The sequence below is a fragment of the Bombina bombina genome, chromosome 11, assembly GCF_027579735.1.
Source record: "Bombina bombina isolate aBomBom1 chromosome 11, aBomBom1.pri, whole genome shotgun sequence".
In the NCBI taxonomy this organism is placed as follows: Eukaryota; Metazoa; Chordata; class Amphibia; order Anura; family Bombinatoridae; genus Bombina; species Bombina bombina.
The window spans coordinates 159,192,162-159,212,934 of record NC_069509.1 but is presented as its reverse complement, the minus strand read 5'-3'; the positions used below and the strand labels follow the sequence as shown (position 1 = coordinate 159,212,934).

General features: G+C 35.8%; 1 protein-coding gene across 1 annotated transcript in view; it reads right to left on the bottom strand.

Moving 5' to 3' along the window:
* Positions 1-20,773, bottom strand: part of XYLT1 (xylosyltransferase 1) — a 448,706-nt gene that overhangs the window by 117,680 nt on the left and 310,253 nt on the right. The window contains exon 5 of the mRNA XM_053694736.1: positions 303-383. Within this exon, the coding sequence (XP_053550711.1) occupies positions 303-383 (81 nt within the window). The remainder of the gene's footprint in view (positions 1-302; positions 384-20,773) is intronic.

Here is a 20,773-nt window from a genome sequence, read left to right as displayed (position 1 = left end):
CTGTCATGACATAAAAAAGTATCGGTAATTGGTATCGGTGAGTATTTGAAAAAAAAGTCTTAAAAAAATGGTATCGGTGCAACCCTACATATAAGGATTTGTTTTCTTCCTTTTGGAACACAGATGACTAAAATGCTAATTATTTGCAACACGAATCTGTTCTGTCTCCATTACAAATGAACATGGCAAAAAATGTCCGCCGACAAAATCAGATAATAAATCATATACCACCCTGCTTCCAACATAAGTGGTCCCTCTCCTTATGGCAAAATATATATAATACCAAGAAGCTAGTGCTTTACCTTGCATTGTCTCTGCCGTGCGACTTCAGGAAGTTCATATCTCTATATTTGGATAAAAATGCTACCAGCTGGTCATTTGTCCTGCAAAAACAAAACAAATAAGGAATGATTAGCAAACATTTGTTTGTCCTTGGCTATTCACCATGAGCCTGTCACTTCACGGGTACAACTCTGTCACAGATAAAGATGAACAGAACTGTATATACCCAAAACACAGTCCCCTGGACTCACTAAGATTGCATACGTCTTTCCATCTAGTAAAGCATGTAATAAAAACTTTATTAAACACTTGACGATGTTTGATAGCAACACCAGAATTTACTTTTACATAATGAAATGATATGCTGTAAATCTATTATCGTTAGATCATTTTGATTACATTCTCCCTATTTATGACTTCTGCAGCTGACAAATAATATCTGTTCTATTTCAATATTTCCCTCTACTTATGAAAGGCTTTATTGTGATGTAATAAAGATAATACACTGTCGCCCCCTGTCCTAAGCAAAGCTCAAAGCATTAAAAATATATATATATATATATATATTGTCATTAAAGAATATTTCTTAATGTTGTATGACACTTTTAAATCTTAAAGGGACAGTTTTTTTTATTGTTTAAAAAGATAGATAACGCCTTTACTACCCATTTCCAAGCTTTGCACAACCAACATTGTCATATTAATATACTTTATAACCTCTAAATCTCTGCCTATTTCTAAGCCCCTGCAGGCTGCCTCTTATCTCAGTGCATTGTATTAGCTTTTCACAGCCAGATGGTGCTAGTTTATGAGTGACATATAGATAACATTGTGCTCACTCTTGTGGAGTTATGCATGAACCAGCACTAAAATGAAAGTTTCTAAAAAGCACTGAGATGATGGGGCAGTCTGCAGAGGCTTAGATACAAGGTAATCACAGAGGTAAAAAGTATATTAATATAACAGTATTGGTTATGCAAAACTGGGGAATGGGTAATAAAGGGATTATCTATCTTTTTAAACAATAACATTTTTAAGTTACAGATTTTTGGTCTCTCTAAGAAGTGTGGGACAAGCACAATTTTACACAAAAGCAGACCTCCCAACTGTATCTATTTGAGGAAGATAGTACCTAATAATTAGCTCTACTCTGCTGTGCCTCTGAGACACCCATATGTCTTTATTTGCAGAATTGTTGCCCAGATACACCCACTAACTGCCCCAACACACCCACTGACCGCCAAGACACCCCAATGATCAACCCATAAACCACCTGCTACCCCCTCCTGACACAGCCCCTCCTACAAAATCATGGTTGCTCCCTTCAACCCCCTGAGAGGTATGTAAAAGAAAGAGGTGTATAAAGACCCATTTTAATGGGGCATTAAAGTTTTGCAAAAAGTGTGCATACAAAACACAGGTTCCAAAATAAATTAGAACTATAATTTTGTTGCTATAATGTACATAATGTTGCAGATCAGGGACACATCCATTGGAAAAAACACACACTTAAAGTGAAGGTAAACTTTAGCAAAGCTAATGCAATATATGTAATGCTTGTCAATGTAGAAGTGTATATCTACCATTTTTTACCGATTTATTAAATGGTTAAATCTGTGCCGCTAATAATTGTCCATTTACTCTCCTCTGCCAGCCCACTGGGAAGTCCAATTTTTTTCAGCCAACCCGTGTGTATGCCATAGGGCTCACATTAAGATATTGAAGCCTACATTGAAGCGCCCATTGAAGCCTACGTGGAGAGAGGATGGGACTGCTCTCTACATCACTGCAGAGCCGATAGAGACTATCAAGGGGCGAAGGAACAGCCGACACGGAGTAAAACTAGAAATATTTTATCCTACATAATAAATACAACTAATATAAAAAATGACGTGGGTTTACTTGCTTTGGTTGGTATTTAAACTGGGTCAACTACCTTTTTATTATCTGATATACTTGCATAGGCATATAATTATCCTTGCCAAAATCACGAACTCTAGAATTTACAATCACTTTAAGTAAGTTTATCTTATTTTATTTTGCTATGACAACATAGCTTTTATTTTGATGGTGTATTTTTTGTGTCTGTAAGTCTGAATATATATGTTTCTTAAATTTTACTTGCAGGAACAGTCTACACAAAAGTTATTGTTTAAAAAGATAGTTAACGCCTTTATTACCCATTCCCCAGCTTTGCATAACCAACATTGTTATATTAATATACTTTATACTAAAACCTTTAACCCTCTAAATTTCTGCCTGCTTCTAAGCCACCACAGACAGCCTCTAATCATATGCTTTTTTATTAGCTTTTAACAACAATAGACTGCTAATCCATGTTTCCAATTATAGATAACATTGTGCTCTCTCCCGTGGAGTTGTGTATGACACAAAACTAACTGGCTAAAATGCAAGTCAATGGATAATAAATAAGTAGCCCTGAGATAAGGGGGCTGTCAAAAGAGCCCTATATACAAGGTAATCACAAAGGTAAAAAGTATATTAAAGGGACAGTCTACACCAGAATTTTTATTGTTTTAAAAGATAGATAATCCCTTTATTACCCATTTCCCAGTTTTGCATAACTAACACATTTATAATAATATACTTTTAACCTCTGTGATTATATTGTATCTAAGCCTCTGCAAACTGCCCCTTTTTTCAGTTCTTTTGACAGACTTGCAGTCTAGCCAATCAGTGCCTGCTCCCAGATTACTTCACGTGCACGAGCACAGTGTTATCTATATGAAATATGTGAACTAACACCCTCTAGTGGTGAAAAACTGTTAAAATACAATCTGAAAGAGGTGGGCTTCAAGGTCTAAGAAATTAGCATATGAACCTCCTAGGTTAAACTTTCAACTAAGAATACCAAGAGAACAAAGCAAAATTGGTGATAAAAGTAAATTGGAAAATTGTTTAAAATTACATGCTCTATCTGAATCATGAAAGTTTATTTTGGCCTAGACTGTCCCTTTAATATAACCATGGTGGCTGTGAAATGGGGGATGGGTAATAAAGGGATTATCTATCTTTTTAAACAATAAAAAAATTGGAATTGACTGTCCTTTTAACTGCTGTGCTAGATTTTGCTACTATTTTTCTAATTTGGTCTTTTTTTTTTCTTTTTTCCTTTTCTAATTCAAACTGCTATACAATTTTGTCACATGGAATGTTGAGGAACTGGAATCCAGGCCAGTCAAATACTTGTATCTTAGTATCATTTGTATCATGCAAAAGGAGTTAAAAACAAACAAACATGTCACTACATTGTAATGCTACTCAATCAACCCTACAGTAATATTGCAGCATTTAATAAAGAATTTGTCAATCATTAACTAAGAATAAAATATCTTAACTATCCATATATTGAAATGGATAAATAGATGCTCCTTGAATAAGAAGCCTTTTTTCCATACTCAGTCATGCATGGTTTGATGGTTTCCAGGGTCAATTGCTGCATCTTAATTTGGCAACTATAGAAAAAAAAAAATCTTCTATATAGTGCACTGTGCAGATTTTCACATTTGCTGCTTCAGTGATTCTCTATCTTAGCGCAATGAATGAGGGTTTAGTGAATTTACTTAGCAATCCTTACACTTGAAATGTCTTCAATATCGAATGTCTCAGGGTGCGATTCAATTCAAAGACTTGCACGCAAAGAGGCAATTTAGTAAGCTGGACGTTTAAGGATGGTACAAAAAGCCTTTTCCTATTATGGTCAGGTTCGAGGAATGTATAAAAAATCCATGAAATATGAACAGTGTAAACTATAAATGTTGCAACTCGGATTCTGATTTTAGATAACAGCAATAAGCTAATATACTCGCACTTTCCATTTACCTTGAATTTTTACTAACTATACATTCTTCAAACCATTAAAAATATCCATAATATTTAATATAGGTCATTTTAGAACTTGGGTTACCTTGATGTTACTAACAATTTTCAGATCACTTTGATAACCTACATTTTTCGAAGCCACAATGCACAATGTCTGTTGCACAGTAAGATGCCCAGTTTGATTCTTTCAAGCTGTCATGGCTATAAGGATTTTTGTTAAAGGATATTTAGCCCAAATTTTTTCTTTCATGATTCAGATAGAGCATGTAACATTCTAATTTATTCCTATTATCAATTTTTCATCATTCTATTGGTATCTTTATTTGAAAAAGCAGGAATGTAAGTATAGGAGCCGGCCCATTTTTAGTTTAGCACCATGGATAACGCTTGCTGATTGGTGGCTACATTTAGCCACCAATCAGCAAGCCCTACCCAGGTGCTGAACCAAAGATGGTGATTTTTCAAATAAAGATACCAAGAGAAAGAAGAAAAATAGATAATGAGTAAATTAGAAAGTTTCTTAAAATTACATGCTCTATCTGAATCATTAAAGAAAAAAATGGGTTCAGTATCCCTTTAAGCATTGCGAAACAAATGGCAGAGAGAATTAAAGCAATACAGCCATCTCTAGCAGTCAATGGGTTAAAATTATTCTCTACATAATGCAATGCATGGCAGCCTTCTATGGAAGCCAAATGGTTAAAAGGATATAGATCGATTGGATTTATTATTATTATTTTTGTATTATTGCTGCACAAATGTTTATTTGAAAATCCAGCAAAGTGTTTAAACACACAGTTAATCTCCTGCAGCATGTTTGGCTTGGAGTAAAGAGTTAAACTTGTACACCAGACATGCTTCCAACCTAATGGTGAACAGGACACAGCAGATGGATTGAGCTTAAAGGGACACTGAACCCAAATTTCTTCTTTTGTGATTCAGATAGAGCATGAAATTTTAAGCAACTTTCTAATTTACTCCTATTATCAAATGTTCTTTATTCTCTTGGTATATTTATTTGAAATGCAAGAATGTAAGTTTAGATGCCGGCCCATTTTTGGTGAACAACCTAGGTTGTCCTTGCTGATTGGTGGATAAATTCATCCACCAATCAAAAACTGCTGTCCAGAGTGCTGAGCCAAGAAAAAAAGCTTAGATGCCTTCTTTTTCATATAAAGAAAGCAAGAGAACGAAGAAACATTGATAATAGGAGTAAATTAGAAAGTTGCTTAAAATTGCATGCTCTATCTGAATCATAAAAGAACATTTTTGGGTTCAGTGTCCTTTTAACAAAGAGGACACAACTCTGGAGTATTTCTGTGATATTATTGTTGCAATATATGTACTGTCAAATGTTGCCATGAAAATGTTCTAGTATGTCAAAACATAACAGTAATAAAACTATTCCAAGTCAAGATCCAAGAACCATTATACATTATTTCAAACTAAGATAAAAATAAATAAGTAGATTCTATTTCTGCTTTATCTTTGACCTTATACACACTACAAATAGGACTTATTTTGTCATCCATCTGCCTGCTTCTCTTTAAACTCGATTAGTAAGGCGGCATTAAATTAGTTTGCAAGAATCCTTTCTCCTTATTAGTATACATACTTATAGGATTGAAGGCATCATGTAATCCTTAAGGATGCATTATGCATAGCCTAGTCCTTGCTGAACTGGTGAACAGCTGCACATCCTACAATGCTTTAAAAACAGTAGCCAGGAAAAGGGTAATAATGCTCTCAACAAAATATTGCTACTACAATACAAGTACAGTTCCTATCATTATTCTGCAAAAATAAACTACTGAATAATTTAATATAAACCTTTTCAAATACATGACAGACTAACTGGGATTTCATAAATATTTTGGATTTAAAGGGACATGAAACCCAAATGTTTCTTTCACGATTTCATGATTTAGAGAGAGAATGCAATTTTAACAACTTTCCAATTTACTTCTATTATCTATTTTTCTTCCTTCTCTTGATACCCTTAGTTGAAAAGCATATTTAAAGAGGCTTAGGAGCTGCTGATTGGTGGCTGCACATATATGCATCATGTATGCATCATGTTATTGGCTTACCCATGTGCATTTCTTCAGCAAAAGATACCAAAAGAATGAAACAAATTAGATGATAGAAATAAATTGGAATGTTGTTAAAAATTGTTTTCTTTATCTGAATCATGAAAGAAAACTTCTGGTTTTCATGTCTCTTTAATGTTTACGATTTTTAAAGGGACATAAAACTTATTTTTTTTATCATGGTTTAGATAAAGCATACCATTGTAAACAACTTTCCAATTTTCTTCTATTATCTAATTTGTTTTAGTTCTCTTGGTATCCTTTGCTGAAAAGGATACATAGATAGGGTCAGGAGCTAGTTGCTAGATGCTGATTGGTTGCTGCAAATATAAGTCTATTGTCATTGGCTTAGTGATGACTTCAGATAGCTACCAGTAGGCATTGCTACTCCTTCAATAAAGGATAGCAATAGAATGAAGTAAAATTGATGAAAGAAGTACACTGAAAAGTTGTTTAAAAATGAAAGGTCCATCTGAATCATAAAATAAAAACTTTGGTTTTCATGCCCCTTTAAGTCTATCTCATCTGCATGAGGTTTCCTATATTTGGCAGCAAAACAAACAGATATCAATTAGTTTATATGCTCCTGCAGCAAATATTTATTATATTTGTTGTAGTGAAATTATCCCGATCCTTTCTGATCGGGATGATTGACAGCACCTGCTTGTGGCCGATTGCCTGCCAGCGAGCAGGGGACGGCATTGCACAAGCAACTGTTTATGCAATGTTCAGCAGACATGTTCACCATAGTGAATCAAGTCCGCCCAAACTTTAAAAAATTGAGCCCTTAGAGGTTAAAGTGAGTCCAAGTTTTAAATACTGCACAGCCAGTAGTTATGTGCACTGGTGTCACAGGAGAGGAGCTGTAAATTTCCAACTATGGCTATTAAAGAGAGGAGTAATGATTTAAAGTTGTAATTCTGCAGCAGAACAGAAAATACACACACACAACTGCACGTAAGCTCGTTCACACAAGCGCACTCATACACACATGCACATAACCATACACACACTGAAATGCGCAAAAACTCACATAAACACATGAATACACACACAACCACATGCATGCACAGAAACACACACAAGTGCACATAAGCTCGTTCACACAAGTGCACTCATACACACATGCACATAACCATACACACACTCAAATGCACAAAAACTCACATAAACCCAGGAACACACACACAACCACATGCATGCACAGAAACACACACACAAGTGCACATAAGCTCGTTCACACAAGCACACTTATACACACATGCACATAACCACACACACTCAATTGCACACAAACTCACATAAGCACACATACACACACAACCACATGCATGCACACAAACACACACACAAGTGCATGTAAGCACTTGCTCACACAAGCACACTCATACACACATGCACATAACCATACACACACTCAAATGCACAAAAACTCACATAAACACATGAACACACACACAACCACATGCATGCACAGAAACACACACACACAAATGCACGTAAGCTCGTTCACACAAGCGCAGTCATGCACACATGCACATAACATACACACACTCAATTGCACACAAACTCACATGAAAACACATACACACACACAACCATATGCATGCACAGAAATACACACACAAGTGCATGTAAGCACTCGCTCACAAAAGCGCACTCATACACACATGCACATAATCATACACACACTCAATTGCACAGAAACTCACATAAACACACATACACACACACAACCACATGCATGCACAGAAACACACACACAAATGCATGTAAGCACTCGCTCACACAAGTGCACTCATACACACATGCACATAACCATACACTCATGCACATAACATACACACACACACACAATCGCACACAAATTCACATGAACACACATACACACAACCACATGCATGCACACAAACACACACAAGTGCACGTAAGCTCATTTACACAAGTGCACTCATACACACATGCACATAACATACACACACAATTGCACACAAACTCACATGAACACACATACACACACAACCACATGCATGCACACACACACAAGTGCACGTAAGCTCGTTTACACAAGTGTACTCATACACATATGCACATAACCATAAACACCCACAATTACAAACTCACATGAACACACATACACACACACAACCACATGCATGCACACAAACACACACACAAATGCTTGTAAGCACTCGTTCACACAAGCGTACTCATACACACATGCACATAACCATACACACACACAAGCACAGAAACTCACATAAACACAAGTATGCACACACACAACCACATGCATGCACACAAACAGACACACAAATGCATGTAAGCACTCGCTTGCACAAGCGCACTCATACACACATGCACATAACATACACACACTTAATTGTACACAAACTCACATAAACACATGCATGCATATAAACACATGGACACTTGCACACACATGCACATATACTCATGCATGCACATGAACACACATGCACACACTTACAAAAGCATGCACATGAACACACACGTACACACTCACAAACATAGATACATATACATACACTCCCAAACACACACATACACACACTCATGCATGCACATGAACACACATGCACACACTTACAAAAGCATGCACATGAACAGGGACACGTACGCTCACAAACATACATATACATACACTCCCAAACACACACATACAAACACACTCATGCATGCATATATACACAAACTCATGCAAGCACATAAATAGTCACATACATGCTCACATGAACACACATACACATGCTCACGTGAACACACACATACATACATATGCCCACACAAACACTAACACACTCGCCTGCTTCTAAAAATGTATCAACTTTTTTTGCTTTTCATGTTCCTTTCGAAAGCCGTATGTTCTAATTTTAGACCGGTCTCAAGTACAATCTGCTACAGCACCCACTGCAGTCTGCAAAGATTCATGAAACGCAGACGCCACTTGCTGTGCAAATCTTTCTGAAGGATCTCTTTGAAGTGAATTTATGCGTATCTACTGTAAATGTGATTCTTCGTTTGTTGATAGAGATAAACTTATGAGTTCATTTTATCAAGGAGAACAAAGTAGCAATAAAATTATAAAAAGTAAATAACGGAATATCAGGATTTTATGAGGAACTACGCAGGAAGGTCATTTCTTTTTGCCAAATGAGTTACTGATGCCTTAAAAGATAGATTTAGATTGGCTGGTCTAGTAATTGTTGTTTCTGACAGTGAAAGGGTTAAACTATGCACTTCCAAGTTAAACTTCCACTTCCTAACATCCAAGTAAATCCCAGCTCAATTTTTGATTATTAAAGGGACAGTGTAATGTAAAAGTAATTTCCCCTTAATGTTTTTACAATGACTTGTTATACCATCTGCAGAATATGAACGATAACATAAATTATTCCTTTGAGTTTATTTTTGTATATGAAATCGTGATTTTTGTGCATTTTAAACACAGCCCATTTAGGGCTAGATTACAAGTGGCGCACTATTTATTGCTAAAGTTTTTGCATGAGCGCTAACCCGATGCACGCAAAAAGCTAAAGTTTGAATATAGTTACCCAACGTATTCCCCCATAGAATTCAATGGAGCTAGAAAATTGGAAAGAAAATCTAAACACCCTTACTCATGCGTAAACCTGATCGTGTTTTCTCAAGTGTGCTAATCCGCCAGGTTTCTCGTATTCAACTGGACAGTCCAGTATTTTAGCAACCTATCCAGTCAAATCTTCAAAAAATAATGGAAATTACATGTCCATTTTTTTTTAAAGTCAATGTGTTTTGCTCCTATGCCTCAATGCAATACAAATATAGAGTAGAAAGACATAAGTGACAGCCAAGGGGTTCAAATAACTACTGTTTACTTTTGGTGCAGCAGCTGAAGAGGTCAAATGTTTGATGATTTATAACTTTACTGGCAGCCATGGGGTAAAATGACTGCTAACTTGTGATGGTTGAATCAAGAGTGGGCGCTTTTGTGGGGGAGCATTGTGTGATCTCAGCTACCATTGTGCCAGTCACCTAGAGATCGTCCTGTATTTTTCTGGTGAACAGCTTGCAATCCTACAAGTAGCTCAGATTTAGTTGGCGATCTTTTGTTGCTAGTGCTGTTGTGTCGCTATCACTTGGTGGTTACGCAAACACAATAAGAATTCTATTACTAGACAGGTGCATTCAACGATTTGTTCTATAAACAAATAAAGAACATGGCCGTGAGTAGTGGCATTCAGGTATTTTTCAGTGCCGGATTTATCTGGCTTTGCACATATCTTTGTGAGTTATACCTTCACACGAATAAATACGGCTGCAAAAATATCCAATTCTCGCTACCCACGGCCATATTCAGCATTCATTTATATAACAAATTGCCTAATGCAAGTCTTTTTATTACGCCACTAGGGCAACGGTTGCTAATTCTTTAATAAGGGTTATTCTATGATCTTGAGTTATGAACACTGCATAGAATGTGTAGTTTCATGACACAATAGAATTGCTGCTCCTGAAACTACCTTTATATGCTATTCAATAAAGGATACCATAAGAATGAGACAAATTAGATAACAGAAAACAATTGGAAAATTGTTTAAAAGTGTATGTGCTACCTGAATCATGAAAGAATAAAAAAAGTGTTTCACTTCCCCCTACAAGGAAGGGTTTCTGGGCAGAGATCTGAAAACATAACTCACAGTATCTACATATAATAAGTTCCAGAACAATTGTTGTAAACTGTTCTTTATCTAATAGCCTTCACTGCAACAGTCAGTGTGCTCAACCACTTACTGATGTTTCTATTTTATTTTTTTTATTGAATTTGGGTACAAGGCTACTTGTAAAACCTCCTAGCAACTACAAATGCTTGATGCAAGGTCCTTTCCTACTATTATTTCTGAAATTAATAAAAATTATTTCATAATTAAAACATCACATGTACTAGACACAACTAAGATGTCAATTCCAAAAATCCTCTTCATAAGGATTTAAGAATCTATTCACAATTAATATACAGTTAATCAGCAACTTTAATATGAAACTGCAAAGGGCACATTTCCATCGCCATAATTAATGCTGCATAATTATTTAATTTTCCTAGTGTAATTTGATTAGTTTTGCCAGTGGGTAATATTACATAAACAGAACCTAAATATATGCCAGGGAAGTGGGTTCTTATACATTGAAGTAGTTGCAGGAAAAAGATACAATTTGCTCTATCTAGAAAATGTAAAAAACAACAACAAAGAAATAGATATCTTGTTTTGTAAACCACTTAATATATCTAATAACTGAGCTAAGCAAGTAAGCGTTCACAAATATCTGCATTTCCTCTTGATATTTGTTCTATATTGAAATGTTTATAAAGAACACATTAAAAGGATTTTAATATAAAGGAATTTTCACTTTATCAAATGTAACATTTAAAGGGTCATTCTTCTAATACAGAAATTGCTTGGTCTAAATCATTAGCGCATGTCAATTTTGTTTGTATGACAGATTACGAGTGGCGCAGTAACTGTAGCAGGTGAGATTAGTAGGCAATTTTGCTGCTCTTTGCACGTGATGGAAATATATATATATAGTTGTATGCAAAGTTTAGGCACCCCTGACAATTTTCATGATTTTCATTTATAAATAATTGGGTGTTTGGATGAGCAATTTAATTTTGATCTCTCAAATAACTAAAGGACACAGTAATATTTCAGTAGTGAAATGAGGTTTATTGGATTAACAGAAAATGTGCAATATGCATCAAAACGAAATTAGTCAGGTGCATAAATTTGCTTGATTTGAATACCTGTAACTACCTAGCACTGATTAATTGGAAAACACAATTGGTTTGTGAGCCTATTAAGCCTTGAACTTCATAGACAGGTGCATCCAATCATGAGAAAAGGTATTCTGAGGAGTGGCAACATGGGGGCCTCAAAACAACTCTCAAATGACCTGAAAAGGAAGATTGTTCAACATTATGGTTTAGGGGAAGGCTACAAAAAGCTATCACAGAGATTTAAGCTGGCAGTGTCCACTGTGAGGAAAATAGTGAGGAAATGGAAGACCACAGACATAGTTCTCGTTAAGGCCAGAAGTGGCAAGTAAAATATCAGAGAGCCAAAGGCAAAGCATGGTGAGAACAGTCAAAAAAAAACAGCCCACAGACCACCTCCAAAGATCTACAACATCATCTTGCTGCAGATGGTGTCACTGTGCATCGTTCAATAATTCAGCGCACTTTGCACAAGGAGAAGCTGTATGGGAGAGTGATGCGGAAGAAGTCTTTTCTGCACACACGCCACAAACAGAGTCGCTTGAGGTATGCAAACGCACATTTGGACAAGCCAGCTTCATTTTAGAAGAAGGTGCTGTGGACTGATGAAACAAAGATTCAGTTATTTGGTCATAACAAGGGGCGCTATGCATGGCGGCAAAAGAACACAGCGTTCCAAGACAAACACTTGCTACCCACAGTAAAATTTGGTGGATGTTCCATCATGTTGTGGGGCTGTGTGGGCAGTGCTGGTACTGGGAATCTTGTTAAAGATGAGGGTTATTATTATTATCGGTTATTTGTAGAGCGCCAACAGATTCCGCAGCGCTAAGGATTGCATGGATTCCAATCAATATCATATAGTACATATACTTGAGAATAATGTTGAGGAATCAGTCACAAAGTTGAAGTTATGCCAGGCAGGGGCAAAACTACAGGGGGTGCAGAGGTCGCAGGTGCGACTGGGCCCCTGAGGGTGGGGGCCCAACCAAAAAAAAAAAATTGTTGTTTTTTTTGTTTGTTTTTTTTTTATAATTTTTTTTTTTTTAATAAAAAACGTTAACCTACCACTGCCTGCACTGATATCATGTGAGTGTGACATGACTACAGGGGTTAGTGTTTATGTTTTACCCATTGGTGTTTATGTGTGCGTGTATGGTGTGTGTGTGTATGTATGTGACTGTGTGTGTATTTATGCATGTAGTATGTGTGTTTGTGTATGTTAGTGGAACCAGCAAATTACAGACCTTGTTACTACAGCATGGGTGGGGGGGGGGCAGGGGGGTAAACAGTGTCACTATACAGTACCACTATATACATTATGGGGGGTGGACCATGTCACTGACTACTGTGGTCACTTTATAAAGTACTGGGCGGGTAGGGTCAGGCCAGCCATCTCACCGGCAGATTACACACTGTCACTAACTTACTATATACAGTACTGGGGGGTTAAATAGTGTCACTATATATATACAGGGGGTCAGACCATCTCAAAGACTGTGGGCACAGGGTACCTCCTTTTGCAGACATGTAATCTGATTCACATTTTTTTCTGTGTTAAATGTAAAAATATATATATATTTGTATTAAATTCACCTTTTTTTGGAGGGGGGAGGGGTGGTGGGGGGGGGCCCTTCTTAGATTCTTGCACCTGGGCCCTGTGGTTTCTAGTTACGCCTCTGACGCCAGGGCTGGATATTTCAACAACACAACGACCCAAAACACTGCTCAAAATATACTCTGGCATTTATGCAGAGGAACAAGAAAATAATGTACTTTTTATTATTAAATATATATTTATATATATATATATATATATATATCTTATAATGTTTATGTAAAATAGATATCTATACCTATATATCTATAGGAATAGATATACAGATATAGGTATATATAGATATATAAATATATGTATTTAGAATAAAAATTACATTGTTCTGTGAAGAACATTGGAATTTGGAATTTTCAGATCTCCTGTCAGATTAGCACGAGAGAATAGGTATTTTTTTTTTTTAGTATGCTCTCTCCGTTGATTTCTATGGGGAGAAGTTAAGTTGGTCACGATATTTTATTAGTGCACATCGGGTTTCCCTCGCACACAAACTTTTTACTTTCAACTTGTAATACGAGTTAAACCTGATGTGCCAAAAAAGCCTCCATCTAGCTATGTTAACACGAGTGTGGGAGCACTAAATAGTGCCCCACTTGTAATCTAGCCCTATAAGTTAAAGGGGTACAACTACAATAGCACATTTAATAGTCACCATGCTATTGTATATCCATTGGTTTCTGAAGCTCTCTTTAAATCCTTTCTCCAACTTTAAAGGGATACTAAATCCATTTTTTTTTCTTTCATGATTCAGATAGAGCAGGCAATTTTAAGCAACATTCTAATTTACTCCTATTATCAAATTTTCTTCATTCTCTTGCTATCTTTATTTGAAAAAGAATGCATCTAAGCTAAGGAGCCAGCCCATTTTTGGTTCAGTACACTGGACAGCATTTAGCCACCAATCAGCAAGCACAACCCAGGTTGTGAACCAAAAATGGGCCGGCTTCTAAACTTACATTTTTGCTTTTGCAAATAAAGATAGATACCCAGAGAATGAAGAAAAAATGATAATAGGAGTAAATTAGAAAGTTGCTTAAAATTGCCTGCTCTACCTGAATCGTTAAAGAAAAAATTTGGGTTCAGTGTCCCTTTAACCTCTTACTGTTGCTAGCTGGTGAAGCTCCAAATTTTTATACTCGATGCTGCCATCTAGGGGCTTAGGTATTCTTGCACTCAGTGATGAAGCGCTGCATATCCACAGGTTGCCGGCTTTTTACCGCTGTATTGTTCTCTTCTGGTTAGCATACACAAAACACACCGGGAGATTTATATTTCTTTACATTTATTGTGTGGCTGCATTGCCCTATATTATGCATGTAACATTATATATACATGAATAAAACGCAAACTGCTCGGGATCGGAAAAGGTTTGGATTTCGGTATATTTGTATATTTGCATCTGTAAAATGGGATCAGGTGTAAACAACATTGTATGTCTTGTAGGTAATATTTACATGTAATAATACAGCTTATACATGCAGCCTAAATGTAGTTTTATATCATTTTTAATACATTTGTTTGCACAATACAAGGATAATACTGTAATCAGAAAGGTTATAGTTGTTTTAAATAAATATAGACTAGCATGTGCATTTTAGTAGTAACTATACCATTGTAGTTGTGCCAAGCAGTTTATTGTCCCTTTAATCCCTTGCAAATGAGTTAAACACATAGGTAAACTTCTGCTTGGGAGCTGAAAGTCTTGCAGGGGTCTGTCCTACTGCCACTACTGATTGATTGACTTTCTGTGTACAGCTCAAGAGGTTCAAGGGTTACAGCTCTAAAGCAGGACTTTTTCACTGCGTGTAACTCCTTTGCAAGGGTTAAAACTTATAGGGGTCGATCACAATTTGGATTGGTTTTTGGTAGATAATGATTTATAAACTGCGTATGTTATTGTCAGTATATTTCCAGTGATCACAATCCTAAAATGCTTCTGCCGTTAATAGCCCTGAAGCTAAAAATTGTTAAATGGACGATTGTGTCGGCATTGAAAATGGCTGATATGCAGCCACTAGCATGCCAATAAATTTTGATCAACCCCATAGTTACCTAGGGTAAGTAATGCAAAAATAACATGCTCTATTAAATTATAGCATGCAATTTTCTATTACAATGTCCCTTTAATATTGAGCATTGTTGTTTATTCAGCTGACTTATGTTTATATTTTTAAATCTTTTATTTATTACATAAGCCATCAGAAAAATAATACCCTATACTGATCAAAAAGAATATATCTGCCACGCAGGGCACAATAACAAACTTTAAATCAAAAATACATTGCAAGAAATTTCACATTTTTCTTTCATTTCTCCATAATTTGTCAGTATCTAAACAAAAACTTGGCTTAGAATTTTTATCCTAATACTAGAAGAAGGAAGAAAAGGGAAAACCCGAATAAAGCGGGAAGAAAAAAAAAAAAAAAAAAAGAAAAAGGGGAAAGTAAAAGAAAAAACCCCTCCGACACCACCCCACTCAATGTTTCCTATGTATAATGTCTAGTTCAATCATGAAATTATTCTCTGTGACTGGTAATCCATGATGCCGGGAATTCATCATGTACCACTAACTCCATAAAGCTATCTGAACTTAAAAACGGGGATAGTATTCGTTTTTGAATAGAAGGTAAATATGACTTGATTATTGGTAGCCAGTCTAGCAAGAATCTTTTTATTTTATTTTCTTTGGCGGATTTTAAATGGAAAGACTCAAAAATTATTTGGTTTTGTATTCCCTGAGTAAGCATAGAAAAAGAGGGGGCCGATTTCGCTTTCCAGTTTTTTGCTATAAGATGTCTAGTTGATAATATAATTGAGGACAAAGTTTTTAGTCTCAAAGGAGAATTGCTAAGTTGGATATTGAGAAAAATAATACTCTCTGGTTTGAACAGAATGTCAACACCGTAATGTTTTTTTAACCAGAAGGATAATTTTTTCCATAATTGTATCAATCTTGGGCAGTAATAAAACATATGCAATAAATCTGCTTTAGGGTATGAGCAGCGAGGACAGTTAGCGGAATGTGAGATATACATTTTTGACAGTTTAACTGGTGTTATATAGAACCTATTTAGTATTTTGAAATGTGCTTCTTTCCAACTTGATGGGACTCGGCTCCTATTAACCAAGCTACAGCTCTGTTCTATTTCTCCCTCTTCTAGATTGGGACAATCTCGTGACCAAAAAATAAAGGTGCTATTAAGAAAAATAAGGCTCTGTTTATTCAGCATGATATCGTACATAAGAGAAATTGAGGGTAATCCTATTTTGAATTTCAAGATACATTTTTTAATATCAGACCATGCCAGAGACCGGTCCAGGCCCCATGATTGGTTACTGACATAATGTCTTAGTTGAAAATAAGCAAACATGTCCTTTCTAGGGAGGCCGAATTGGACAACGAGAGACTCAAATGTATGGATGAACCCATCATTATGAAGAATTTGATACATATTTGTAAGTCCTTGGTGGGCCCATCTTTTGAATACGGCCTGTGTATGTCCTGGAGAGAAATCTATCGTGCCAATAATCGGGAGAAATTCGGAAAAAGAATAATCTAGTCCTAGGAGAGTACAAAGTTTTTGCCAGGCTTTAATAATATTTTTTATCGTTATCAGTCTACTGATATTAGAAGGTAGATCTTTATATGAACAGTGTAAACTAGCTTTGATAGAGAAAGGATATGTCATAAAACTTTCCATAGACAGACAAGAAAATGTATTTGTGTCTGCTAACCAATCTATAGCGATTTTGGCTAAACACGCGATATTATATAATTCGATATTAGGTAAGGCAAGACCGGCTGAACCCCGAGGGTGCATTAATTTTTTTAATGCGATACGTGGTTTTTTGTTCTTCCAGATAAATCTGGAGAATATAGAATATAATTTCCGTAAATCGGAAGCAAGAAGGAATAAGGGTAGGTTCTGCAACGGATATAACAGTCGTGGGAATATAATCGTCTTGATGACATTGACGCGAGCAGACAGTGAAATAGGTAACGATACCCAACTTTCTAAGTCAATTTTAATTTTTTGTATAAGAGGAGGTATATTGAGTTTATACCAGAGTTTAGGATTAGCATGAATATGGATACCTAGATATTTCACTATTTCCGACGTTCTGAAAGGATGGATACAATTTGAGAGCCTATTTTCCTTGATCCACATTAGTTCACTTTTATTGTAGTTAATTTTATAGCCGGAAAAAGAGCTAAAGGTATTCAAGCTTTCCATTACACTGGGGATTTCCTGTGCTACATTATCTAAAAAAATGAGAAGATCATCTGCATATATAAGAAGTTTTAAGACTTGGGTGCCAAACCTAATACCTGTGATTGTCTCCCTAAGCCAAATTGCTAGCGGTTCTAAAGCAATGTTAAATAAAAATGGTGATAGGGGGCAGCCTTGTCTTGTACCTCTTCCTAGTACCAGCGGAGCGGACAAATTATTGTTGATGAGAAGGTATGAAATAGGATTGTTATAAATATTATGTATAAATTGTGTGAATTGATTTTTAAAGCCAAATTCCTGAAGAGATCTAAATAGATAGTTCCATATAATCGCGTCGAAAGCTTTTTCGGCATCCAGGCTAACTAAAGCTATATCCTGACCAGGTTGTTCCTGTTCACTTTTATCAGCATTCGATAGGTAGTCTATACAAGTCAAAAGTTTACGAATATTTTTAGAAGAGTTTCGTGTGGACATAAAACCTGTCTGGTCAGGGTGAATTATTTTATCAAAAGAGATTGCAAGTCTGGAGGCTATGATAGAAGTTAAAATTTTATAATCTGTATTAAGAACAGATATAGGTCTATATGATGCAGGGTCTTCTGGATCTTTATCTTTCTTCAATATTAATGAAATAATAGCTGCTGTAAAATTTTTAGAGATCTGTTGATTTTTACTGAAATAATGGTTAAACAATTTTTCCAGTGTCTCTACTATCTCTTCCGATAAGATTTTAAAAAATTCGGCCGGTAAGCCGTCAGGTCCAGCTGCTTTATTGGATTTGGTTTTATCTATTGCTTTCTTTATTTCATCTTGCGTTATCGGGCTATTTAGAGCGGACAGATCCGTGTCTTCTATTTTAGGGATATTCATCTTAGCCCAAAATAATTCTTCCTGTAATGTGTCAGTTTCCCTATTTGTATAAAATTGTTGATAATATGAGTGAAAAAAATCCCCAATTTCTTGGGAGTTTGTGTATTTATTATTATCTTCTCTTATGGTCAGAACAAAATTTTTTTTTTTCCTATTTTTTGTCAGCTTAGCCAAATATTTAGCGGAGCACCCATGAAAACTTTTATAGTAGAGATTAATTTTCATTTCTTCTTCTTGTATTTTTTGTCTTATTACAATATCCCTTTCCTGTCTGGCTTTAAGATAATTCCTCCAATTTAGATCATTTCGGATATTAATATATTTTTTATATGTATTTTTGACTAGATTAGACATATAACTTTCTTGAGCAGTCGCTTTCTTTTGCTTAGAACACATATAGGCTTTAATCTGGCCTCTTAGAACCGCTTTTGCGGCTTCCCAAAATATCTCTATCTTATTAAAATAAGAGATATTATTGGCACAATAGTCTCTCCATGTTTGTTTTAGCCATAAGGAAAATCTTGCATTATTATACAGATATCTAGGGAAATGAAAATTTTGATTCTTACTCTTATTTTGAGTTAATGAGGGAAGCAAGACCGATATACTGGCATGGTCCGAAATGACAATATCATTTATCTGAGGATCTATCTGAAAGATTGATAACGTTTCAGAGACTAGGATATAATCAATCCTTGAAAATGTTTTATAAGTTTTAGATTCGCACGTGAACGCGCGTGTATCAGGATTAATAATTCTCCAAATATCAACTAGTTTCATCCCATAGCAAAAGGATTTGAAATATTTAGCTTGTCGGTCATATTCTTTTTTATTTCTAATGTCAAGTCTATCAAGTTCAGTACATATTGACATATTGAAATCGCCCCCAACTATAACGTGCTGATTTATAAAAGGGAATAATTTAGTCTGGATTAGACTCCAGAATTTGGAAGAAAAGTTATTTGGAGCATATAGGTTACATAATAGTAGTTTTGTGTTGTGGATTTGAATGTGAAGTAATATGAATCTAGTCTTAGGGTCTTTTTCAATGTTTAAGATTTTATACGCGAGGTTTTTGTTAATTAGAATAGCTACTCCACTTTTTCTGATTGAACAGGGGGTGGCTATGACTTCACCGACCCATTTAATTTTTAATTTAGGGATTTCAATGTCTTTAAGATGAGTTTCTTGTAGGAAAGCGATACTGGGATTTAGCTTACCTAATCTTTGAATAATCGCTTTACGCTTTATTGGTGACGTTATCCCTCCGACATTCCAGGAAAGGAGTTTAAATTCCTCAGCTAACCTTAAACCTGTAGAAATAATTGTCTATAAAAATATTTACATTTTTCTCTACCTTTTTTGTCTAGAGCTGGTTTAAGTAATGTATCAAACAGGAAAAAACTATCCTCATCTGAGAATGGTGGGGGGGGGAGGGGGAGAAAGAAAAAAAAAAAAAAAAAAAAATCCAGAAGAAGACAAGAGAAAAGAAAGGCCCTACCAAAAAAGGACCGACTAAAAGTACGACTGACACTGCCATTATGAACTATCAGCTATATATTTTTGCGCTACCTCTATGGAATCAAGAGTTATCCTATTACCATCTTTTATTATTACAATTCTTGCAGGATAAAGCAAACGTGCATTCTCTCCTCTGTTGATCAATTGGGTACAGTACGGGGCCATGTTTTTTCTTTTAAGGGTAGTTTCATTTGAAAAATCTTGGAATAGCAGAATTTTCTTGCTAGCTATAGTAAATGTTTCCCTTTCCTTAAAGAGTTTAAGCATTTTAATTTTGTCTTGAAATCTGAGCAATTTAAATATGCATATTCTATGTCTGGTTGTGCCATCTTGGTTGGTCCTTCTGGGACCAATTCTATGGGCTCTTTCTATTGATAACGGGAGTTGTTGTGGAGGAAAACCTAGAGCTTGTGGGAGTAGAGTAGATGTAAAATGTAGTAAATCTTCATATTCAGGGGTGTCAGGTAGTCCAACAATTCTTATGTTGTTTCGCCTGGAGCGATCTTCTAGGTCCTCCAGGCGGTTTTGTAAGTGGCTAATTCTAGTG